The 24,656-nt window shown below is 57.6% G+C and overlaps 2 protein-coding genes across 5 annotated transcripts in view; both read left to right on the forward strand.

The window, feature by feature from the left end:
• Positions 1-15,075, forward strand: part of Ift122 (intraflagellar transport 122) — a 59,524-nt gene extending 44,449 nt beyond the window's left edge. For 2 of the 4 annotated variants that reach the window (XM_010637961.2, XM_010637964.2), the window contains 13 exons: positions 654-815; positions 4,004-4,170; positions 5,997-6,168; positions 7,280-7,382; positions 9,017-9,157; positions 9,804-9,898; positions 11,597-11,697; positions 13,087-13,252; positions 13,675-13,786; positions 13,995-14,120; positions 14,206-14,285; positions 14,448-14,612; positions 14,711-15,075. In XM_010637961.2, the coding sequence (XP_010636263.1) occupies positions 654-815; positions 4,004-4,170; positions 5,997-6,168; positions 7,280-7,382; positions 9,017-9,157; positions 9,804-9,898; positions 11,597-11,697; positions 13,087-13,252; positions 13,675-13,786; positions 13,995-14,120; positions 14,206-14,285; positions 14,448-14,612; positions 14,711-14,800 (1,680 nt within the window). In that variant the 3' untranslated portion in view covers positions 14,801-15,075. Of the gene's footprint in view, positions 1-653; positions 816-4,003; positions 4,171-5,996; positions 6,169-7,279; positions 7,383-9,016; positions 9,158-9,803; positions 9,899-11,596; positions 11,698-13,086; positions 13,253-13,674; positions 13,787-13,994; positions 14,121-14,198; positions 14,286-14,447; positions 14,613-14,710 lie in introns of all 4 variants that reach the window. The other 2 variants (XM_010637962.2, XM_010637963.2) reach the window with 2 other exon arrangements.
• A 3,116-nt stretch (positions 15,076-18,191) lies between these two features.
• Positions 18,192-22,503, forward strand: Rho (rhodopsin). Its single transcript, XM_010637946.1, has 6 exons — positions 18,192-18,229; positions 18,589-18,989; positions 20,350-20,518; positions 21,309-21,474; positions 21,561-21,800; positions 22,393-22,503. The coding sequence occupies exons 2-6, from the start codon at positions 18,629-18,631 to the stop codon at positions 22,501-22,503; spliced, it is 1,047 nt and encodes a 348-aa protein (XP_010636248.1). The 5' UTR covers positions 18,192-18,229; positions 18,589-18,628.
• Positions 22,504-24,656: the final 2,153 nt, after the last annotated feature.

A 24,656-nucleotide genomic window follows, 5' to 3' on the forward strand; every position in this document is an offset into this window, starting at 1 on the left:
CAGAGTGTTGGGTTTGCCTGAACTGAGCCTGATGCCAGCTCAGTCTGACCTTGACCTGGTCCTAAATCAGAGCCTCCTTCATGATGCCCTTGGGGGTGACACGAGAGTTCCCAAGAGCAACGAGGAGCTTGTGTGTATACCTAACACGTACCTCACCGGTGTGTAGCGCATGGCATCCCTTACCGTCTCCTCAGAACCAGGCCCATGAGGAGACTTGTTGTCTTATCTGTGACCTCACCTTGGGTAGAAACCTCAAACTTTCTCCTTGTCTGTCATCACCCTGGGCCACCACTCTGCTGGCCAGGCCTGTGGACCCAGGAGATTTTGAGGGGTTGGGGCCATCAGCAAGCCACAACACACTGTCCAAACACTCCTGCCACTGCCTGGAAGAATGCACAGGAAAGTGGCCTGAGGAATTTCCCTTAAGCAAACAAAGGTTTCCATCTCTTTTCATCTTGACAGGTCTGGAAAAATCTCTGCTTTTGTTGTCAGGCATTCCCACCATAGCTATAGGTGGGAGAAGCAACAGCTCTGGAGCCACAGCAGTTCCGGTGGGAAGCCCAGGGCCCCGCCAGAAATAGCAGCTCCAGCCCCTGTGCAGCCTGCTTCCTGCCAGGCTGCGGGACCATTTCCTGTGCTTCTAATTTTTCCAGGAGAGGAGGAAGCGGGGAGAGACCAACAGTGACCTGTTCCTGGCAGATGTGTTTGCCTACCAGGGGAAGTTCCACGAGGCTGCCAAGCTGTATAAGAGGAGTGGGCATGAGGACTTTGCACTTGCCATGTACACAGACCTATGCATGTTTGAGTATGCCAAGGTAATGGCATGGCCCCAGCCAGGCAGCCACCATGTCCAGGCTGTGCCCAGAAAAGTGGTGCAGACCCCAACAGCCCTGGGCTTGGGAGGGGTGGGGTCCTTCAATGACAAAGGCTCTGGCTACTGTCGCAGGTTGAGCCTGAACAAGGCTGACCTTGAAGGTTGACTTAAGAGGATAAAATGTGACAGACATTGGTCATCAACCAGCACAGTGCCTTTGGAAAGTATCTGGGCTCCTAGCTTTGGAAACATCTTCAACAAGTTCTCCCCAGCTTTATCGGGGGCCAGTGTCCTTGGACATGAGCTGGCCTTCCAGCACTTGGTCTTAGTGCACCCGGATTCTGAGGAGCCATGACAGTCCCCACCCTCCATTGATAGCACAGGGCCTGCAGGACTCCAGAAGATGGGGTGGTGGGGTCCCCACTTTGGCTCATCTCTGGCCAGTCTGGTATCCTAGTTAGGGGGTGCCTTTGTTAACCTGTCTTTGCCTGGTGGCCCAAAGCAAGTCCTTAGCTACAGCCAAATTGTGGCCACGAATGACCAATATGTCAATCATAAGTCCAAGGCAGAAAAGCTCCCCAGCTGTCTTTCCCCAGGGTGGCTGTTTTCCTTTTTCTCTCCTAGCTGGCTGGTGTTGGGCTGCAAGCTACATCCTCCATCTTGTATGGGTGGGCGCCTCCCTCACATGCCACAGGGCCCTTTGCCTGTCTCACGTTAATGTCCCTTCCCTCTGCCATGTCCCCATCACATACCTGCAAAACTCCATGGGACATTCACATTGAGAACACCACACTTGGTGCATCTCACCTGGGGACAAATCCTAAAGAGCAGGATGGAGTCCCTAAAGGTAGTGCTTAGGCACCAGGACAGGCGTCCTGGCTGTGCTTCAGGACTGGAGCCTTTGGAGACCCCAAGGAGCCTGCCCAAGTGAGCAGTGGCATGGTCAGAAACAGCCTGATGTGGTGTCCGGAGCCAGTGTGGGTGTGGATCTCCCAAGAGGCATGTGAGGCTCCCTGCACTATGCCCTACTGCCCCCAGAGATGAGGGCTGCAGCCTGGGTCAGGCCTCAGGAGGCACAGCGAGTAATGAAAGCTGTGGGAAGAGAAGAGGGGGACGAGGGGGGATCACCACGGTGTGGGTGCCCATGGGTCCCCCCTGGCCCTCTACCCATATTCTGCATCCACATCCTCCATCTGATCTGACTCTCTTTAAGGTAAATACACTAGGCCTGTTTGGGGGTTTAGTTTTTGATCACAATCCAAGTAGGTTGGTTCCATTTCAAGCTGCCCTCTGCACCTCCCCGCCCCCCATGGCCTGAATAGGAGAAACTGTGTACATGCCCATTACGCCGGGTGGGGAGATACAGTGCTTATTAACATGCCATGTTTTTGTTTACTTGAAAATTGCTTCCCAAGATTCAATCTGGTTTTTGGAAAATTTTTAAATTACATTCCCACGTACAAATAAATTGTATGCTTTCCGGATAAGTGACATGTTTATATGGTGATAAAGGGAGTTACAGTGCTCTTAACCCCCATGTAGTGCGTCCTTATCACAATCACCAGCCTGAGAACCCTGGTCCGTCTCATTCATCACTCAGCACGGCCTCGTTCTGTCCACTTCAGGACAAAGTCTTTGCCTTGGCCCCAGATAGTGTGTCAATTAGCTTCGTGGAACCAGAAGGCCTTTAGAAACCCAGTTTGCAAGTCTCAAGGAGACAGTTAGACTTGGTGTCCATTAAGTCACAGTCCTGAGCTGGACTGCTGGTGGGGAACAGGCATATCACAGGCACAGTCCGCTGCAGAGACCACCCAAATGTGTGCCCCAGCCTCCTACCTTCTGCCTGCTAAGAACCCATCCGGCAAAGGACATTTCTGTTCTCTGGTGAGGCTGTCCCCTCTGCCCCTGCCTCTAACTGTAGTTTAACTACAGGTGGGCAGTCACCAGCCTTGTGTGGGCACAGGGTAATACTAGGACCAGAGTGTGTCTGCGATGGCCTGCCAGTCCCTCTGTGCTGGCTGGAAGAAACCATAGCCAGGGAGGTGGCCTTGTCTGGTACCAGGTCCCCTTCCCCAGGAAGGGGAAACTGCCCTTCCTCCCTTCCTGAAAACGGTGGGTTCTTGGGCTGCCCTAATCTGTGATTATAGGGGCTACATAATTACCCAGGAAGCAAATGGAAAAAGAAATGAGCTAATTGTTGGAATGAGGTTTTAGCATACATTGACTGTGCTTCCCTGACAAATGCGTGCTAATCATGGGAAAGGAGTGCATTTTTATACTTTCAAGACTGGTGCATGGCACTCTCATCAGGGTACGTTGCTTTTCAGACAAACCACATTTCTTCCTGATGCAAGGCCAAGCTGCACGTTCTTGAGCTCCTTTGAAAGTCTCCCCTTTGCCACTGTCTGCACCCAGGCTGCCTCAGCCGAGGTGTCCACCTCCTAAATGGACATGGCTTTCTGAAGCTGCTTCTCCTGCACATGAGGGCTGATGACCCAGAGGAGCTGGGCAGAGGCCTGCAGCCTAGCCCTGAACCCAGGGTCACAGACCTGTATCCTACACTCCTCTCTCCAGGGCCCTGCTCACTGCCTCATTGCCCACATTCCTGGTGTCCCGCCCTGGGCCAGTTGCCTAGCCTACAGGCCTGACCTCAGAACAGGACACTCATTAGCCAGGCAGGTGCTGCTGGCCAGCTATCCCTGGCCAACCTCTACCGCCATGGGGACAGTGAAGAGGAGACTCCCAGGTTCAGGCCACAGAGCACTGGAGCAGTGAGACACAAGTAGCGCTGCCAGGGTGGAGCGGCTAAGGGAGGGTGCCGAGGCTGAGCCTAGAGCCCTGTGCATTATGGCACTTTAAGTTTAGAGCCTGGGGTGCTCGACCACAGTCTGACTTCATCCATGTGTGTATAAAGGTTGGGGACTAGCTCTTTGAGGAAGTCACACCTACGGAAGATGAGGCAGCACCTGGTCACAGTGCTGCTCTGCAGAGGAGGGAAGGAAGTCCTGAGGGCCATGGCATCCCCACAAACACCTGCGGGCAGCCCAAGGCTCACTGTCCCTGGAGGCACCAGGGACTGCCCCGAGCTCTGTCCCATGATGGGCCCCGCCTGCTTCCTGGCCGCTGTGCCTGACAATGCTGGCTCGGGAAGTCCTGACTGCAGCGGTTGTGTTTGCTGTGCTTCCGCAGGATTTCCTCAGATCTGGAGACCCCAAAGAAACCAAGATGCTGATCACCAAGCAGGCAGACTGGGCCCGAAACATCAACGAGCCCAAAGCTGCAGTGGAGATGTACCTCTCAGCTGGAGAGCACACCAAGGCCATCGAGATCAGCGGCAACCTTGGCTGGGTAGACACGTAGGTCTCGGCCCTGCTGGGGAGCACTGGGTTACATCACATCACATCACATCACATCAGCATCGTGTTTTGGTTGACAAGGGAGAATAGTATTTGCCTAAATATCCAAGCCAAAAGTACACATGATGGGTTCTCTGGGAAAAGAGGTTGAACAGTAGTCACCGCCCTTGAGGAGCCCTGAGGTCCTGGGGAATAGGGGGTAGGGACCAAGGAGGGAACATTGGGCCTCAGAGCTGCCTTCCCCTCTGGTGACCTGGCAGCATTTGATGCCCCCGCAAGCAGGGTTGGTATTTCCACACCCATCTTGCAACTGGGGAAATTGAGGCTCAAGGGACATGGTATTAAAAGGGGCTACACAGCTGGGAGGTGCAGGTGGCTATACACTCCAACCCCAGGGCTTTAGCTCCAGGAGTGCATTCTCTGGAAACCAAAGGGCAGGTGTCCTTGTGGGTCGCGGAAGAAGTCTTTGCAGGGGCCCTGGCTGGAATCAGAGGTGCAGGGGTGGGGGCCACACTGGGCCTCAATGCCACACCCATGCTTCTGGCTTGAGTTCCTTAGCAGGCATTGAGGACCAATGTCAGCCTGTGCTGGTCATGCAGCAGGAGCCTGGAGAGAATAGGTACTGAGGGGGTGAGGGTAGGTAGAAGGTAGAGCTAAGGCCTCAGCAGACGCAGGCAGGTGGAGGCTGGTTCTGAGCTCCTGGATGGTTGCCCATGCCAGCCAGGGCTGCTGCTAACGCCCCAGCCCTCCAGGTGTCCCTCTTGTCTGGACCACAGGCTGCATGCCGGATACTTGTAAATACACACACACACACTACACACCAGGTTAGGAGAGCAGCGGCTGCTGAGGCAGGCTCAGTCCTGTCCCGGAGGCTGGGGGTTGCTCTGGAAGCAATGGGAAGGCCCACAGGGCAGCAGTGGCCACGGCAAGACCAGATGGTGGCACGGCCCCTCACAACCTGCCACCCATCCTCCTCTTGTCCAGAATCAGAGGCACAGTCTCTGCCCCCAGGGGTGGCACAGAGAGAGCCAGACAGGTCTCGTGCTGCTGTCCCCTCTAGCTTTCCCTGTCACTCGTTGTCAAGTGCTGTGTGTCAGGTGAGCCGAGGACACTTGACCATTTCAGGAAGGAGACCTCAGCCTATCTGTCCCTTTCCCAGGTCTGCTGCAAAGAGGCCTCTCCTCCATGGACATCAGTTTGATGGGGGGAAGCTCTGCAGCTCTCATGGGTGCCTGTGCCGCCTTTCCTAAAATGTGGCCTTTCCCTGCTGAGCTGGGTTATTTTTAGACGCCATTACTATTCCATACACAGACTGACAGCCCTCCCGCACCTGCCTGTCTCTAGGAGGATCTGTCTCGGCTGGCCACAGCTAGTACACATTTCCTATAGCCCTGTCCCCAAGAGCACAGAAGGGCCAGTCCCCCAGGAAGATGTGGCAGGCGGCTGGTGCCCGAGGCTATTCTGGGCCCACATTCACTCCTTGTTCCAGGGACCATGCAGAGGGACTCTCATGCAAGCCTCTGCCCCTGGCTGCAGAGCCCCAGGCAGGTGCCTCACCTTCCATGCACCACCCAAGTCTTCCCATCTGTGGCATGGGAGCAGTCCCACCCCCTTCTCAGGGTTACAAAGGCTCACTGAGACCTGGGAAAGCCCATGACACCATCTTGCTACCTGGCAGTGGGTTTCGAACACTCATCTCTGTTTCCAGACCCTGCTGTGTAGATTGGGGACCCCTGTGATGGGCGCAGGAGGTGCAGGTAGATGCAGGGAGGATGGGAGCTGTGCCTCCTTCCCTCAGGCCTGCATGGCTCCTCTCTCTGGCCCAGGTTGATCGACATCGCCCGGAAGCTGGACAAGGCCGAGCGGGAGCCACTGCTGCTGTGTGCACGCTACTTCAAGGAGCTGGACAGCCCCAGCTATGCCGCGGAAACCTATCTGAAGCTCGGTGACCTCAAGGGCCTGGTGCGGCTGCATGTGGAGGCCCAGCACTGGGATGATGTAAGGAGCTATGGGAGGCCTTGGGGCTGTGCATCAGCTTAGCAGCCAGAATTCTGCCTGAATCCATGGTGGAGGGCCTTCCTGCAAAGGCTATCCCTGTCCCTTGTTCATTCAGACATCCACAAGATCTTCACCTAGCTGCCAGCTGTGGGCCAGCAGGCTACGGGCATGGGGCTGAGAGTGTTGGCCTGAACCACCTCCAACCAGCACCATAGGCTCAGAGCACCATTGATGAGACAGACCTGTGTGCCATTTAAAGCCAGCCAGGCTGGCATTCCTGCAGAAAATGCCATCATATTCTGACACAGGCTGTCTGTGTGATTCCAGGGCTGTTCTGCCCTCCCTCTTGCCGAAGCCTTGACTACCAGCTGGCAAGCGAGGGGGCTGGTGGCAGAGGTGGTTGGGTGTGGCTGCCAGTACCCCCAGGGGCAGTTGCACCATTCCCCAACCTGGGCAGTCTGTTTACAGCTCTAGTGGCGGAGATGGCTATGAGCAGCCTGCCTCTTGTCTGCCCTCTTGAGTGGCTCCATTGGGCACGGTGATGAGGTCACTGACGAGAGGAAGTAGTGGCTTCTAGGCAGACATAGCAGCAGCTATGTCAGGCAGCAGGAGCCAGTGCTCTTAGGGGATCTGGGCCTGGCTGCAGGTCACAGATCCCCTGTGCCTGGTCGCCCAGCTCCTGTCCTTGGGGTGGACACAGCCCCAGGCCCCACACAGCATCATGTTGCTGCCATCCAACAGCCATCAAGCAGTGATGATGGCAACGTCAGCCCGGTTTCCTTAGGTGTCGCCTGCAATTAAAAGAAATCTGTTTGCAGCGCAACAGGAGCCCACGCAGACCCTCAAAATAAAATGTTTCCAATTCTGTGCTGCCTCTGTGGTCCGGAGACAGACTGTGTTGTTATTGAATCCAGTCACTTGCATATTGCTGTTAATTGCCTTTTGTTTTCAAAGAGCGGTTTGTTTTTGTGTTGCTGGGGGTGGGGGGAGGCTGTCCCCTGAGCTGTCAGGCTGGCAGTGTGACATCCCTCCCTCACAGATTCAGCCAAGTGCCGTATTTCCCGGGCTGTGGGAGCTTTGTCACTGAGAGTGAGTGGTTGTGTTCCCCCAGGCCTTCACTTTGGGTGAGAAGCACCCTGAGTTTAAGGATGACATCTACGTTCCCTACGCCCAGTGGCTGGCAGAGAACGACCGCTTTGAGGAAGCCCAGAAAGGTAGGGTGGCCGCGCCTGTCTGTGGGTCCCGGTGGGGCCCGCAGGACATGGGACAAAGTCTTAGAGCTCCGGGGCTGTGCCATCCCTCGCCCAACACAGGCCCAAGGTTACCCGCCCTGTAGTTGCCAAGCAAAGCACCACATCTTCCCTTTCTCCCATCAGCCCTGAGGCGCAGGCACTGTGAGACCATTCCCATCTTGAGATGAGAAAACTGAGTATGAAGTGGGTAGAAGAGCTCCCCTGATGTCCCACAGCTGGGAGGAGGCAGAGAGGTCACAGATTCAGGGGACAGTCCCCACCAGGAATAGGACTCGGGCCACGCCCCAGCTGGGTGGCACAGCAGCATCTGAAGTAGGAGCCAGGGCAGGTGCAGAGCTGTGACTGGTCACGAGCATCGCCATGTAAAACCTGACTGCCCTCCCTGTGGCGGGTGCCGGCTGGCTGGGCATTAACCTGCACAACCTTGAGCCTTGTCAGCCGCCCTGTGGGGACACAGAGGCTAAATGTGCCTTGTGCAGTCGCAGAGCTGGCGAGTGACGGGGCCTGGGCATCCAATCTGTCCGCCTCCCCTGGTGGCACGGGTCTTCTGGGCTGCCTGCTGCTTGGGAAGGTACCCCCTATGTCTTATCCACACTCCCGTGTAGTGTCGTTGCCCCCTTGAACATGGTATGAGCTTGGAGCCCCTCCATCAGAAACTCTGAAGGACGGCCTGTTCTGAAGCACTTCGGCGTTCACAGCGCGCCCAGCTGCTGAAGTATCTGCATGTTTGGGCAAAGCGCATCAACCTCTCCGTCTGTCTGCACCACCCTTCCAAGAATCCATCACCATAGTAACTTGGTGCACAGACAGGAGCCTGGAGAGGGGAGCGGGATGAGGGCCAGGATTCTTTCTCTCCATGGAGGAGGACACAGTCACCTGCATGTCCATGTGTGGGCAGGTGTCACAGCTGGTGGCCCCAAAGGGGTTGGCATGGAGCAGATGCCCAGGAGACATCTGAGAGATGAAAGTAGCAATGATTGAGACATTTACTTGCTCTTTATTGCTAATTCATGGTCTTAAGAGCAGAGCCATCTCTTTCCATGTTGACATCTGACAGCACTGTGGGAAGGGCACCGAGGACCTGGGCTGGCTCCTTGACCTTGAGCAGATGCCACCTGCCTGGCCACACCCAGCTCATCGCATTACCACGGGGCCAGTTTCCCCTCTTCCAGTCTGTTGTGAGGACCCAGTGAGGAGTTAGCTGTGCAGTGCTAGTCAGGGCCATATCCCATTAGTGTCTCCCAGGGGTCACAATGCTTCGTCCCTACCGGGACTTGGTGGCACGTGCCTGTCCTAGTACTCAGGAGAATGAGGCGGGAGGATCGCACTGAGTGCAAGGCCAGCCTGAACTATATAGCTAGACCCTGTCTCAAAAAACCAAAACAAAATTCAAAGCTTTTCCCATGGAGCAGGGTGAACTCTCACTGGCGTGAGCAGTGACTCGCTTCTGCTCAGCCGTGCCTTTCTAAAGCAGGCAGCCATTTCCCAGCCAAGAGCCATGCGCTTTGCACAGGACCTGCTTTGCTCAGCTGTCCGTAACCTAGCAGGTAGCATCCCAGCCACGTGCTTCAGTGATCTGTGCCTGATTCCCGCAGCGTTCCACAAGGCCGGGAGGCAGGGCGAGGCGGTCCGGGTTCTGGAGCAGCTCACATACAACGCAGTGGTGGAGAGTAGGTTCAGCGATGCTGCCTACTACTACTGGATGCTGTCCATGCAGTGCCTGGAGATTGCACAGGGTGAGTGACACCACCCGCTGCTGCACAGATAAAATCAGAGGGCTGGCGAGTGGCAGGCCGCTGCACTGTCCTTCACCATCACATAGAGGCAGTCTGCGCCATCTCGACCAGGTCTGCAGGCATGGTTGGGAGGTTGCTAGGCTGCTGATGCGGAAGAGCCCCCTCCTGCCACCTGAGCCATACGCGGAGGGCCCAGCAAGTGTGGCACAGACAAAGTTAATTAAGTGAAAAGACGAAGCAGAGCTCACTTGGCAATAACAGCTCCAGACTCCCGCTCAGCCCAGGCAGGAAAACAGAGTCCCTGCTGCCTTCTCCCAGCAGACTCCATGGGGCTCTGGGGCAGAGGGACAAGGAGGTGCGCATGGGGTGGGGATATCTGGAGCAGAGGCAGGTACTTGTCAGAGCCACTCTTCCCTCCTGAGGTCCCTGAGTCTGTCCTGGGCGTGGTCCTGCCGCACTGCTTCTGTCAGGTCAAGGGGCCAAAGCTCTGAGGGAGGGACACTGGAGCGAGACTAACCTGTGAGCCTGACACGTGCCGCCCTCAGCCCCAGCCCCCTCCACCTGGCCCTAGCCTCTTGCTGGGGTCCGGTGGCAGCCACAAGCACCAGCGGACACATCATCTCCCCTTCCCTCATGTGACTAGCAGATCCTGCCCAGAAGGACGCCATGCTGGACAAATTCCACCACTTCCAGCACTTGGCCGAGCTCTACCATGGCTACCACGCCATCCAGCGGTTCACCGTGAGTGTGGGCGGTAGATGGGCTGTGAGCGGGGCCTCCTCGGGAGAAACGTGATTTTGCCTGATCCGCCGTTGGACACCCAGGAGACTCCAGGCCAGAGCTGGCCAGGCCATTCTCAAGGCCTGGCTCCAGCTTGGTTTCAGTTTTCAGGGGTGGGGCAAACTCTAGATGGGACTCCCTGCAGTTCTGGGAGGGGACAGGGCTCCCTGGGGCTTTGCCCCACAGGCGGGCAGGCTGCCTGCCTGCCCCCTCCAGCCGACTGACTTGCTGCCAGCTCAATGATTCACCCTCCCTCTCTGGCCCTCTGTTCCCTTCTCTATAAAGCAAGATAGTCAGCTTGATCTTGACCACATACCCTCTGGCCGCTCCCTGATACTCTGGATGAAGGTGTCAAACTCTGTCCACTGGCGGTGGGACTGTGGCAGGTCATCAGCAGCTCTCCACCCTGGATATCTGCTCAGTCAGTGTCCTGCCGCTTGTGACACCTGCTGTGGGGTCCATGTACCAAGGCTGAACTGTATCCACTCCTTTACTGTCACCCCACTCTGTAAGATGCCACCCTCCCCACTCTGCAGACAGAAGCCTACCCTGAGGCAGGGTGCCCTGCCTGCGCTGTCCCCTCTGGCTTGGAGACAGCACACACAAGAGGTGACCCATGGGGCCTCACTGCCCTGGCTGTTACTGCAGCAGGCCTGCTTCCTTGGCCACTCCCTTATTCAGCATGCACCTGCCGTGTGACCAGCCCAGGGGTGAGGCTGGGGCCTTGGACCCTGTGTGAGGAGCACACAGCCCAGTGTGACCACAAGGGGGTCACTGCTACACCACAAGGAAGAGGAAGAGTCCCCTGGTAGCTTAGGGCCTGGCCACTGACAGCACTGCAGACTCAGGTGGGTGGAGACACGTGGATGCGCTGTTCCCTCAACACACAGCTACCTTCCCAGAGGCCAGTCACTGTCTGCTTCTCCTTCTCTGGGGGATGTCACCTCCTCCGCTTCCCACCTGCGCTCAGAGCACCTGCACCCAGAGTGGATGTGGCTTGGGTGTCTTTGGTCTTCGGGTGACAGAGGCCCCAGTGATGTCATTGGGAACTGAGGAGAAGAGTAAGCAAGGCCTCTCGGGTCCATTTAGCTGGGCTGAGCCCCCAGTAGCTTAGGAGGCTTCACTGGTCACTGTGTCCCTGCCTGAGGGAGTGGCAGCCATGAGCATGTGGCAGGCAGGCTCCTCCTGGACAGTGCCCTTGGCTTGTGTAGACCTGAGGACCTGCCCATTTACTCCTGTGTGCCCAGTGCCACCCTAGGGCCTGGGTGCTGGGCTGGGTCTGCCACAGAGGAGCCCTGCTGTGCGTGTTCGTGGGCTTTGGGAGTGAGGAAGGGGGTGCAGTTTCTTGCTGGGCAGGGTTGTTGCTGCATGCCCTCTGTGGCAGTCGTTGAGTCCGGGCTGCATCAAAAAGCTTCTTTCTGAGGCTAATTGGATACGAATTGAGCTCAGGGAAATGGAATCAAGACCGCCTGGGGCAGTGCAGCTGCAAAGAGGAACACCAGCTCTGCTCCAGCCCAGGCATCAAGTTCCTGGTGAATCGTAAAAGCACAGGGAGAGGGAAAGGGCACTGCCCACAGGACTTGGTCTGCAGAGAGCCCAAGGCTATGACCCCAGCTTTCTGCCCAGGAACTCCAGCCCTTCAAGCTCTTCCCACCACAGGAGGAGCCATTCAGTTTCTACCGCCCCGAGACACTGTTCAACATCTCCAGGTTCCTGTTGCACAGCCTGACCAAGGACACGCCCCCGGGCATCTCTAAAGTGTATCCTTCCTGTCCGACTAATGGCCCGAGAAGGCCCCAGAGCACTTTCCTGGCAGTGCTGCCCATTGCCCTCGTGCGCTGCTGTTCCTGGGAGGCCCCAAGGGAGGTCGGGCTGGAGCCAGCAGATTGGCAACCAGGCTCCCAGGCTGAGCCCGTCCTAGTCCCTGGCAGGCGTGCTGCCCCAGCCCAGAGCCCAGGCAGCTGTGAGCGACAAAGCGGAAAGCTGCAGCACCTGGGGCGTGTGGCCTAGTGACCCAGCTAGGCCCTGGGGAGGGACAGGCAGGGGTTGTTCCAGGGAGAGCTTTGCCCACGGCCAGGTGGGGAGGCCCCATGAACATCCGTGGTGGGGGCCAAGGGCTGTGACTGGCTGGAAACTACTAGGAGATGACCAAAATCTTTGAGGTCCTGAGAACCCTAAAAGCCGTAATTGGCCTTCAGTCCTGTGCAGCACTGCCACGCTCCTCCGTAAGGAGCCCGCAGGAGAGACCGAGGGGCTGTGTGAGCATTGACTTTCCTTGGCCCCCCAAATCCAGGGTGCCCCACTGCCTGAGACCCCATGCCTGACAGGGCCCCTTGGCCCGTGGGAGCAGCTGTGGCCAGGCCTGGGCTAGCCCTTCTGAAGTGGCAAGCTTCCGTTTGATTGCTATGGCTCGTATTTGCTAGTCCCGGAGGATGGAAGCACACAAGAAGCCATAGAGACAGAGCAATAAGTCTAATTGTTGCTGGCCAGACCAGAGCCTGCTGATTGGCACATAGGGAGCTTTGAAGCTGCTTAGATTCAATTGCTGCCTTTTGGCCACCTCTTGTCACCATCATGTTTCCCTACCCACTTCCTGCATGTTTACCTGAGGAACACGATGTCTGGGGCCTGCTTCCGTGACTCCATTTTACAGATTATAGGCTCAATGCATGCATTAAACACCATGGGAGCTAATCAGTCTAGTCTGGGCCTGGCGTAATTAAACTTACTGCTGTGTCTCTGCAGTTCCTGGTGTGCCTCCATCCTCCCGGACTAGCAAATGCGAGCCATATAAATCAAACAGAAGTTTGCAGCTTCACTTCCACCTCCAGGGTTTGCTGCATCCCTGCCCTGCACTCCAACCTGGCCACCCCTGGGGTCTCAGAAATGGCTCCCAACAAGGCCCAACTTAGAGGAGAGAAGAGTAGGGGACAGACCTCCTGGGGGAAAGACACCCGGGCACCAGGGCCCATCTGCCTCAGGCCAAGGAGCTGGCACCGGCAGGGACTGCTGCGTGCCCCCAAGCCTGGCTGAGACAGCAGTGTCCTGGTCTCTGGGAGAGCCTGGGGCCTAGGTCCCGAAATGCACTTCTTCGGCCAGTGCCCACCACGAGTCGCCGCTGCTGTCCTTAACCTTGCCGACGCTGGCAGGAACACACTCTACACCCTAGCCAAGCAGAGCAGGGCCCTGGGTGCCTATAAGCTGGCCCGGCACGCCTACGACAAGCTGCAGGGCCTGCGGGTCCCCGACAAGTTCCAGAAGTCCATCGAGCTGGGCAGCCTGACCATTCGCTCCAAGCCCTTCCACGACAGCGAGGTGAGGATGCTGTGGGGCCCACGTGGCTCCATCCCTGCCACAGCCCCTCTGCCAGGTTCAGAGCAGATTGGCATCAAACAGACTGGGGTTGGACTCCCACCCATTTCCTGTGCTGCCGGGTGGGGACACAGGGCAGTTTGAGGGTAAAGGGGCAGCACAGGGAGTGCCCAGTACAGGCTCAGCGCATAGCGAGCAGGCTGTGATGGTGACTGCCCTTGCTGTCCTTGTACGCGTATCCCACTGCACCCCATGTGTGTGTCTGGGCTGAGGGCCCATGGTGTGGCCTTGGCTGTCCCTAGAGGCCAGGATCCAGCTTCGCCACACATAGCCTGGGACCCAGGGACCTGTGGTCCACCAGGGACTGTGGCTGGTTGGGGGCTCTGCCCCTGCGCTGGCATGGCCTCAGCTCGTACTGTCCACAGGAGCTGGTGCCCTTGTGCTACCGCTGCTCCACCAACAACCCACTGCTCAACAGCCTGGGAAATACGTGTGTCAACTGCCGCCAGCCCTTCGTCTTCTCTGCCTCCTCCTACGGTGAGTCCTACAGAGGCAGGGCTGGGCCGGAGCTCTTGGCCCAGCTCCCCCTGGGGGGAACAGGAGCCAGAAGCCCCTGGCAGGATCTGGGCAGAGGCTGCACATCTTCCCATCTCTCCCTGGGAAGGGCCCCCCATCCCTGCTGCCCCCACTCCCCTGGGGAGGCCCTGGCACCACTGTTCCTGATGCCACCCGCCCATGTGCACAGAGGTGCTGCACCTGGTGGAGTTCCAGCTGGAGGAGGGCATCAGCGATGAGGAGGCTGTGGCCCTCATTGACCTGGAGGCACCACGTCACCAGCGGGAGGACCGGTGGCAAGAGGTCACAAGTGGTGGCATCCTTGGCTGGGCCAGCCTGGGTGGGGCGGGAGCTGCAGCTACGGTAAGAGATCCATGGGTTCCACCTTAACCAGACCCCAGATTCCCAGACCCTGAGGCTGGATGAGACCAGGGACATCACAGGGGATGACGACCCTTTCACAGCCAAGCTGAGCTTTGAGGTGAGGCCCACGGGGACCCTGGGGGTGGCTGAGACAACCGTGACCCCTTGCTGTGGGGAGAGGGAGACCTGGGGATCTGGGGACTGCTGAGGCTGCCTGGGGACACTGGACCCACCTCAGCCACCCCAGCGATCATGGACTGTGTTGTCTGTCCCCCTGCAGCAGGGCAGCTCAGAGTTCGTGCCGGTGGTAGTGGGCCGTGCAGTGCTGCGATCCATGAGCCGCCGCGACGTCCTCATCAAACGCTGGCCCCCTCCCCTGCGCTGGCAGTACTTCCGCTCGCTGCTGCCTGACGCCGCCATCACCATGTGCCCCTCCTGCTTTCAGGTACCTGTGTGCTTTGGGGTCCTGGGGGTCCCTGCATGGGTCGGGGCGGAGACCTGGCACCCAGCCTCAGGCCTCGGTGCCATCCCGTCCCTGGGCAGATGTTCCACTCTGAGGACTATGAGCTGCTGGTGCTCCAGCGCAGCTGCTGTCCCTACTGCCGCCGGCGCATTGACAACCCAGGGCCGTGACCAGGGCTGTGCCAGTGACCGCTCTGTGGCCCAGAGTTGGACAGCAGCGAACTAGTGATGAAGTCCGTTCCTGGGAGGGCCTGGCGTTGCCATGGAGCCCCTGTTCATGGCTGCGCCTGCCTGTGCATAGTGCCAGGAGCCAGGAAGAGGACACTCAGCTGTTTTCTAAGAGAAACCCTGTTCCTTTTGGAGCAGCCTGCTGGAGGGCGTGGACCTCAGGCCAGTGGCCTGCACTGTGCCCCCACATTGCATCATAATGATAAATAAAGGACTACATATTTTCATCAATGTCTCCATTTTAGCAGATCTTCATATTGTCTGCAACTTAATTTCCTTATGTAAAAGTGCACCTGTTTCTAATTTGATCTGGGAGGAACATTGCATTTGTGTGCTCTTAAAATTTAATCTAATTGAAACAGCAGCCTGGGAGGAGTAAAGGAGTGGGGAGTTTTTGCTGTTGTTTATTTACTTTGGCTCGATGGGGCACTCTTGGGACAAGACAGTAAGATATCTGCTCCAGAGAAGACGCCAGAAAGCTTGGCACACAGGCCCTCCCCCAGGTCCTCAGACACACGGGTCCCTTTGGAGGTCCTGGGTGCCGAGGGCCGTGGGTGCAGGAGGGGTGGTGGGTGGTGACCTGGGGACCGAGGGCCTGCTGGGGACTTTTCCACACCAGCCCAGCCCATGTGTTGTCTCGGCTCTGCTTCATAGCCCTGGAGTGGGCCACTGCCCCTGCCGGGCCTGCCCAATCCTGATGAAGACCCCTCACCGTGAAGTGGGGGCTGTGGAGCACCCCCAGCCTGCCTCTCCCACCCATCTCCGTGGAGACAACAGGGAGATGGAGAAGGGAGCCAGACAGTTGTGCCAACAGAACTCCTCCACTGAGCGCCTAATTATTGACGATCATGCACGCTCTCTCCCGCTAAACAGTTATTAATGTGTTAGGATTTCCATTAGCGCATTTCTTGAACTGAAATCATTTGCATATGGCAGGGAAAGAGGGGCTCAGAGAAAAAAGCTCAGCTTCCCAACAGGCGTCAATCACAGTGACAGATTAGAGGGTCCCTGTGTGGCGGGCAGGAGAAGTGACCTGTGGCAGAGGCAGAGGCTGAGCTTGGGCCACCCTGGCCGATGAAGGCCAATGCAGTTCTCAGGCTGCACCCTCCGCACCGTCCTGGCCACACCCATCCTCCTCCAGTTTCCCTGCTGTACACAGGACCCCCTCCAGCCCAGCCCTGCCCGCGACAGGTGTGGGGGCTGAACAACCTCCTGTCCCGGTTCCCGCAATGGAGGACAGAGGGAGGCTGGAGCCGGGCCTGGTAGGGTGGGGCCTTTGGGCCTCAGGCTGCTGAAGCCAGGGGCCCCTTGTGCTGTGGCACTGGCAGGAAGATGTCTGATCCCTGGCATGGGGCTGAGCAGCAAGGGAAGGGGCGAACTGGGTGGTGAGAGCCCATCCAGGCGGCCACAGTGGTCAGGCCTCGCCCCACTGCTCCATCCTGACCCCAAAGCCCGTGTACAGGCCAAGGAGGAGGACGGGAGTGAGGAGGGGCTGCTGACTCAGCAGCCTAGGAACTCGGCCCTAATCTTCCTGCAGTCACTTCTGGGGCTGAGCTGGAGCTCCCCCAGCCCCCGTCACCCCAGCCTAGGGGTTGGGACTCGGAAAGTCACTCCAGCCAGGGGCATCCCCTCACACCACGGGTCCACAGGACCACACCCGTGCCCTGCCAGGCAGAAGACACACCAGCCATGCCATATGCAGAAATGCGCAGGACAGCGGACCTGTGTGGGGGCATCAGGGTGATGCCCAGGTGGCAAAAGTCCCTCAGATGAACATGCAGTCACTCTGAAGCACAGTGACAGAGGGAAAGTGGGAGACTCCAAGGGTCTCATGGTGAGGCAGAGGCCTCTCTCAGAGGCACTGCTGTGGCCCAGCCTATGTGGCTCAGTTCACGGTCTTCCCACCACCCTGGCTGAGCTGGCCTCCAGTCACTTATACTAGGGTGTGAAGAGCTGACACATCTTTCCTGGACGCTGTCTCTGATAGGTGAGGGAAGAAGCAACAGATACCTCAGAAAGCCACAAGACTGCAGCCCAGACTATCAGATTCATCACGTGGGCTGGGTGACCACTGCTGACTCCATCTCTCTAGCTGCACAATGGAAGCAGTGGGGAGGATTGGCACGGGTGGCATCTGAAACCCTCAGTCCCTCCTGAGTTATCTTTAAGACCTGTTGTCCTGCCTCACAGCATGGCAGGGACTGGTTAAAGTGTCAGCACGGACAGAGGGACCGGGCTTGCCACTTGCTTATCCAACAGACCCTCCCAGAGTAGCTGCTGTGCACTGGGCAGGAACAGAATGGATGAAACCCAGCTCCCCTGGTGCCCTACATGCCAGACACCATGCTAGGCTCAGGGCCCATCCTGAGCCACCAGCCAGGCCCAAGGCAGTGCACGAGGGAGCCGCAAAAGCACCAGGCCACACTGAGGTATGCCAGAGTCACCCCTGCGTTGCTACGGGTGCTATACCCCACCTTGACCTCATTAACACAGCCTAATCGCCCAGCCAAGCACCTTAATGGCAGAGGCCACCTCCAGCCCATGGTGAACTCAGCCCTCTGTGGCCAAGCCCTGTGAGACCCTGAGGCTGCTGGGAAGGGCAGGGGCTATGATGAGGGAGGCTTCAGAGCAGACAGTTTGAGGTCCCAGCTGCAGAGACTCTCCCTGTCTGGGCTTCTATCTCTACCTCAGGGCCTTTGCACAGCAAGCCCTCTGCCAGACACTCAGTTCTCAGCCTTCCTGGCTGCTCTGGGTCATGTTCCTGAGCTCATTCCTGGCTCATAACCCCTGCCACCCACTCGCCATTGGTGTCCCCTACATCAAAAACCTCATCTGGGATGCCACAGGCGCTCTGAGCACACATTAGCTGGACCACGGCTACCAAAACTCCCACAGCCACTCCAGCCTCCCCCTTCATCCCAGATGTCACTGAGTGCCTGTCACAGACTTTCTTGCCCATGCTATGTGGCACTGCCATGGCTGGGGCAGAGATGCAGAGTTTCAATGTCAGCTTCCTGTCAGATGGGGTCCCCAACCCCAGACCAGATTCAGGAGCCCAGGACACTGGAGGCCTCTGCTCTGTCACCTGCCACCTGACAACCCCTCAGGGCGTTTGAGCCTGAGCCTCTGCCCCTGGATGCATCTGGCTCTGCGGCTGTCCCCACCACCCTGACCTTGTCCCACACGACTCCCAGGCCTCCCAGGCATGTGGCTCCTTCCCCACAGCCAGGTCCACCCTCCCAGGCCGCATCCTCTTCCTTCCCCATCCTGGTGGCCCAGGGACAGCTCATGAGTGCTCAGTGACAGCCCAAAGGAGTGCATTCTTCATCGCCACTGGGCTCCAAGGACAGAGGCAAGACCAGCTCGTGCAAGGTGGGCACAGGTGTGGGGTCCCCAGGACCCTGATCTGGGCCATCAGAAGGAGATAAGCAAGCACTGGGGGTCTGGGGTGGATAAGTCAGGGTGGCCTCTTCCCATCCAAGGTCCCACGGGGCCCCCTCCACTCCTGGGCATCCGTCGGTCCCCATGGTGTCACCTTGTCCCCCTGCGAGCCAGTTAGCCCCCCGTGGGAGCGTGGGATTAGTATGATTATGTGCCAATCTCCAGCAGGCTGAGTCAGCTCAGCTTAGCCGCAGAGGTCACTTCATAAGGGCCTGGGGGGGGCCAGGGCCAAGAGTCGCCCCGGAAGCCCCAAGCTGCACGGGCCTTGCCAGCTTCCTTCTCCCCCACAGGTGGAGCCCCCGCGCCCACGGGGCAGACCAGTCCGCAGCCATGAACGGCACGGAGGGCTCCAACTTCTACGTGCCCTTCTCCAACATCACGGGCGTGGTGCGCAGCCCCTTCGAGTACCCGCAGTACTACCTCGCTGAGCCCTGGCAGTTCTCCGTGCTGGCCGCCTACATGTTCCTGCTCATCGTGCTGGGCTTTCCCATCAACTTCCTCACGCTGTACGTCACTGTGCAGCACAAGAAGCTTCGCACGCCGCTCAACTACATCCTGCTCAACCTGGCTGTGGCCAACCTCTTCATGGTCATCTGCGGCTTCACCACCACCCTCTACACCTCCATGCATGGATACTTCGTCTTCGGGCCCACGGGCTGCAACATGGAGGGCTTCTTTGCCACTCTGGGTGGTAGGTGTAGGCGTTGGGCAGGGGACTAGGGAGTCTGGCGGGTATGGGACAAGCACAGAGGCTTCTCCTCAATCCTCTCCTGTCAGCATTAGCCAAAGTTTCCATTTAGTCATTCAACAAACTCTTTGTGGTACTGAGGCAGGCTGCTGTTTGTTTGTTTTTTTGTGTGTGGTTTTTTTTTTTGTTGTTGTTTTTTGTTTTTTGAGACAGGGTCTCACTGTATAGTTGAGACTCACCTGGAACTCACTATGTAGCCCAGGCTGGTCTTGAACTCACAGCCTCCCGAGTGCTGGGATTAAAGGCGTGCGCCACCACGCCCGGCTTCAGGCTGCTGTTTCTGAAGGGCAGGTACCCCTGCTTTTAACTCCCATTGAGCAGGCCTCTGTTCAGCTTTGGGGTTTGGTTTGATTTGGTTTGGTTTTTTGAGACCAGAATCTCCCTGTGTGGCCCAGGCTGACTTCCAACTTGTGGTCCTCCTGCCTTGGTCTCAAGTGCTGGGATTACAGGTGTGTACCATCACTTTTGAATTGTATTTATTTATTTCCTTTTTGGTACTGGGGATCGAACTCGGGTCCCTGTTCTTGCAAGGCAGGTGGCAGCCCCACTCTGTTGAATTTTTACAGCAAGGAATTTGGCGTATGGGGCAGTCAAGGGCCTTCTGGCCCATAGGGAGAATGACCAGTCCTAGCCCACATTTGCTGGCTGCCTGGGAGAGAAGGCAAAGACAGACCCTGTCCTCCAGCAATGTCCCTGTCTGAGCCAGGAGCATCTGCCCCAGCCCCAGCCTCCTTGTGTTGGGGACCTGACCCTCTCCACAGCAGCACCTTTCCCTGGAGTGCTAGACCTGGGTGCAGACCCATCAGTTCCAAAGTCCATCTGGGAAACAGACGGTGCTCACTCAGCGGGTAAGGAAACTGAGGCAGCGAGGAGACAGGGCAGGGACCAGTGTCCCCCTGATGCAGACCCAGGAACCTGTTCCAGGCATGGGAGGATGGGAAAGGAGAGCACAGCACCAGCTGGTGTGTCCTGGATGCTGCTGCCATGAGGTCACAGCTCCGGTCTTTGCCACACAGTTGGGTCCCCACAAGGCCGGCCCCAGGCTGGGATAGGTTTTGGTAACATTCCCTCCCAAGGTGTCAGTCGTGTGACTGTTTGGGTGACGTGTGGGCAGGTGTCTGAGGCCACCTGGGCAAAGCATCACCCTGTCTGTAGGGGTCCAGTAAGAGGGTCCCCTGTGAAGCCGATATCTATAGAGCCCCCTGCAGCCACCCAGTCCACTCAGGACCCCTGCCGGCTCCCCAGGAGGGCAGCTGTGGGTGCTTGTGGGCAGCAGTGGACTGATGGCCACTGTTGCCTTCAGGTGAGATTGCCCTGTGGTCCCTGGTGGTGCTGGCCATCGAGCGTTACATGGTCGTCTGCAAGCCCATGAGCAACTTCCGCTTTGGCGAGAACCATGCCGTCATGGGTGTCGCCTTCACCTGGGTCATGGCGCTGGCTTGTGCCGCACCGCCCCTCGCCGGCTGGTCCAGGTAATGCCATCCCTAAAGCCAGTGGGGCAGGCACGAGGGTGCTGGTTCCTCCCCCAGGCCCTCCATCAAGGAGACTCCTGGGTCCCCTGACCCTTCATCTTGGCCCAGCCCCTAATCCTCAGCTAAGCCAGGCCCACAGCCGATCCTCTTTGTCCACCCTGTGCTGACCTTGGGCAACATGTGGCAGCTTACCTCAAAGACAGGGTGACATGTGATCCTTGGAAAAGGTTCCCCAACCTCTGGGCACTGTCTACAAGAGGGCTGAGATGAGAGGACGTAGAGACAGAGGTTTGGACAGCCAGCTGGGTGTCTGATGTCCAGAGCCTGCGTCCCTCTGTTCCAGGAAATTTGCACCTCCACTTGCCGGCCTACACGCCCTCCATGTCCCCTTTCTTGCCCAGCCTCCTCTGGCCTTGCTTTCTCTCTCCCCGTCCTGGCCCAGTGCAGCCCTGATGGTGCAGCTCATGGTCAAGTGATATTGGTCCGCAGAAGTCGCCAAGACACCCTGACCATTCATTCCTCAGGACCTAGTATTCCTAGAGCTGCTCAAAGACCCCTTCTGAGTGCCCCTGTGTTCATCTCTGGCCTAGAAAATACTAACCCTTTGTAGCTGGAAGGCCCGGCCCAAGGTCCCTATCTCCACCGATAAGGCCTCCAGCTGACAGGTCAAGGTGGCAAGGATTGCCGAGGGTTGGCACGGTTGTGGGGACCATGTATGGTCCTCTGAACCTAGCCAGGCAGGCAGCTTCTGGTCGCTTGGGAATGGGTGCTCACAGGCACTGGTCCTCAGGTACATCCCCGAGGGTATGCAGTGCTCATGCGGGATTGACTACTACACACCCAAGCCTGAGATCAACAACGAGTCCTTCGTCATCTACATGTTTGTGGTCCACTTCACCATCCCCCTGGTCATCATCTTCTTCTGTTATGGGCAGCTGGTCTTCACCGTCAAGGAGGTACGGGTGGGGGACCCTTGGGTGGTGCCTGGGTGGGTGACATTGCTGGGCCCCACCATCTGGACACGAGCCCTGTGCCCCCACAGGCAGCAGCGCAGCAGCAAGAGTCGGCCACAACCCAGAAGGCGGAGAAGGAGGTCACCCGCATGGTCATCATCATGGTCATCGCCTTCCTGATCTGCTGGGTGCCCTACGCCAGCGTGGCCGTGTACATCTTCACCCACCAGGGCTCTGATTTTGGCCCCATCTTCATGACCATCCCGGCGTTCTTTGCCAAGAGCTCCTCTATCTACAACCCCGTCATCTACATCATGATGAACAAGCAGGTGCCTGGCATGGGTCCCCAGGGCGTGGGCCTGGTTCCAGGTGGAGGAGGGGCTCTGAGGTCCATGTCAATGTCTTGGCCCCACCTTGGGCTGCTGGATCTGAATCTCAACTGGGCCCGGGACACTGAGTTTCTCACGAGCCCTCCAGATAACCCTGTGTTGGTCAAGTGTGACAGGCACCGGCCCTGACGGCTCTGGAAGCTGGCTCGGAAAGCCAACCAGCCCAGAACTTGGGAAGGGGACAGCCCCAAACACAAAGCTGGGAAGGGCGGAGCCCCCTTACCGAGGCCAAGGTTCCTTGAGGGGAACAGTCTCTGCAGCCAGGCATGCTGGGTTCAGATGTTGGCTCTGCTGTCTTCTAGCTGGGAAACCTTGGGCAAGTCAACTAACCCCTGCTCTGGGCCTCAGTTTCCTCTTCCATAGAAAGGGTGAAATCCCAGACTCTGTAATTAAATGAGAAAATTACAGAATGTCACAGAACACATCACCAGCAGCCAAGGCCCCTCATGCTAGGCTCCTGGTATCTCTGGGGGCCGGGGTGGCATCACCCAGGACACATGTCCCCACACTGACCTGGCCCCTTGCCTTCCAGTTCCGGAACTGCATGCTCACCACCATCTGCTGTGGCAAGAACCCACTGGGCGATGATGAGGCCTCCACCACTGCCTCCAAGACCGAGACCAGCCAGGTGGCCCCAGCCTAAGCCCTGCTGGGGCCCCTGCAGCCGATTGTAGGACCCCTCGTCCCCACAGCCACCCCACCAAGAGCGTGCCTGCCATAACACAGCCACGCAGGCCCCTGAATTTGTTTCTTTTTAAATAGTCAGAGAAAAATGAGGCTCCCCACTCCACAGGGACAGACTGAGAAGGGACACCCACACAGCCCCCCGATCTGGAGTCCCCCACTCCCAGGGGCTGGGGGTCTGTTCCCCTCTCCCACCTCGTCTCAGGAATGCAAGAGCTCTTGCTCTCCAGAAAAGTGCCCCACCTTAGGGCTAAGTATCTAGCACACAATGGGGCACAAAGTAGGTGCTTAATAAATGCTAGCTGGATGAAGGAAGGAATGGGTGAAGAACGAACAGAGGAACAAGTGAAGGGTGAATAGACTCTCAGACCTCATGGCGCACAGGGATGAATCGAGCAGTGGTTCCCCACCATGACGCGGGACCCCAAAGCCCGGCCCTGACAGCACATGCTGTGAAGACCAAATGAGATTGTGTGTGTGTTCATGTGGGTATGTGTACACATGTGCATGTGTGTTTAAGCCCTTTGTAAATAGGAGCTGTACAGATTGCAGTCTACATTATGAACAATATCAACTAATAGAATTAATGAATTATGATGGACACGTCTGCTTGACAGTCACAACTTGGGGATCAGCCAGGTCCCAGCATTCAGACACCCACACCCCTGCACCCAGCAGGGGTGGTTTCAAAACCAGCCTGGGGCCCACTGTGGGTGGCAGGGAGACAGCTCCAGGGATGCAGGGTGAAGCCAGAACACCAGAGAAAGCAGCTCAGGGCCTGTGGCAGCCAGGCCTGTCCCCAGCATTTGGAAGCTGCCTGTTGTTTCTCCCCAGTATCTGGGCCACAGCCACTCTGTCCGCACTTAACAGAGAGCTGAGTCCCCAGTGTCAACTGGTCTCAGAGAGCTCAGAAACAAAGAGGCATCTGGCCAAGCTACCACTCCAGGAGCTCCTGGGTCCTGGTTTCCAGCCCCCTTATGGGATCAGCCCATCTTCAGCAGCCTCAGCCTGTTCCCCTCCTACATTCTGCTCTGAAGTTGGTTGCAACTTTGGGTCAGAATCGAGCTGTCTCAGCTACTGCCAGAGCCCAGGGGCCAAGACCCATGGGTCATTAAAAGCTCGTCAGCTCAGTCCTAGTGGCCATGGGGTGGTTTCTTGCTCTCATCCTCTTCACCTGCAGGGTGGACTGGCACAAGCCACTCCCACCTGAAAACTGGCCCTGAGGGGTGAGCTGCCCAGTGGGCAGAGGCAAGCAGCCCTCTGTCATTGGGGATCAAGGAGGGCACCTGGCCTGGGAGTTACAGAAACACAGGGACCTCTGTAACCTCTGCGAGCTTCCCTGAATCCAATCTTGAGGGATTAGCAAGCCTGGGACTTCTGGGTGTGCAGTCAGTGAGAGACTCTGGCATCTCCAGGCTCAGAACTGGCTGTACTGGATTCTGGGTCCCCAGGGGAATGGATGGAGACAGGGCTGGGAGTGCCCCATCCTCCTGAGTGACAGGTGACCAAGATCAATGCTGTGGGAACCACAGCCAACTGAGGTAGGTGGTGGTAGAGACCTTGATCACAGCCCCTTAGCTTTCTCTCTGGGTGGTGGCAGGCAGGACGTCCCTGGGATCAAATCATGGGAAATGCAGCTCAGTTGGGCTGCAGGACGGGCACTGTTATTCTCACAGAAATGAAAAGCCACGGACATGGATGGGTGCAGGGGCACATGTGACATGCTCTGCTCTATCTCTCCCTCTCTGGCTACACTGTTCCTGTGTCGGGTTCATTCTCAGGCTGGTGCTTCTGATGAGGTGGCAGAAGTGGTGACCCTGGTTCCAGGTTCAGCAAGTGGGTGTCTCAGTCCCCTTAGTACTGCCATGGTCCCACATAGGGCTCTGATTGGCCAGGCCTCAGTCATATGATCATCCTTCAGCCCATCACTAAGCCTGAGCTGAGACTCTTCATCCTCTTATTGGCCAGGTCAGGGTCACATGATCATCCTTGCTGGGCTGGGATACATTCTCTGATTATCGAGGCCCAGTCACCTGATCACCCTGAGCCCAGGATAGAATCAAGTCAAGCACAGGACCCAAGTTCGATCCCAGTACAAAAAAAAAAAAAAAA

This window comes from Fukomys damarensis, unplaced genomic scaffold, assembly GCF_012274545.1.
Source record: "Fukomys damarensis isolate Sample0158 unplaced genomic scaffold, DMR_v1.0_HiC HiC_scaffold_37, whole genome shotgun sequence".
Lineage (NCBI taxonomy): Eukaryota > Metazoa > Chordata > Mammalia > Rodentia > Bathyergidae > Fukomys > Fukomys damarensis.

What these genes read in the sequence shown, in the direction of transcription:
- Rho (XM_010637946.1), top strand. Translation starts at nt 18,629, where the DNA reads ATGAACGGCACGGAGGGCTCCAACTTCTACGTGCCCTTCTCCAACATC. An exon ending in CTTCTTTGCCACTCTGGGTG is followed by an intron (nt 18,990 to 20,349) that starts GTAGGTGTAGGC and finishes TGTTGCCTTCAG; the next exon opens with GTGAGATTGCCCTGTGGTCC. An exon ending in CCCCTCGCCGGCTGGTCCAG is followed by an intron (nt 20,519 to 21,308) that starts GTAATGCCATCC and finishes ACTGGTCCTCAG; the next exon opens with GTACATCCCCGAGGGTATGC.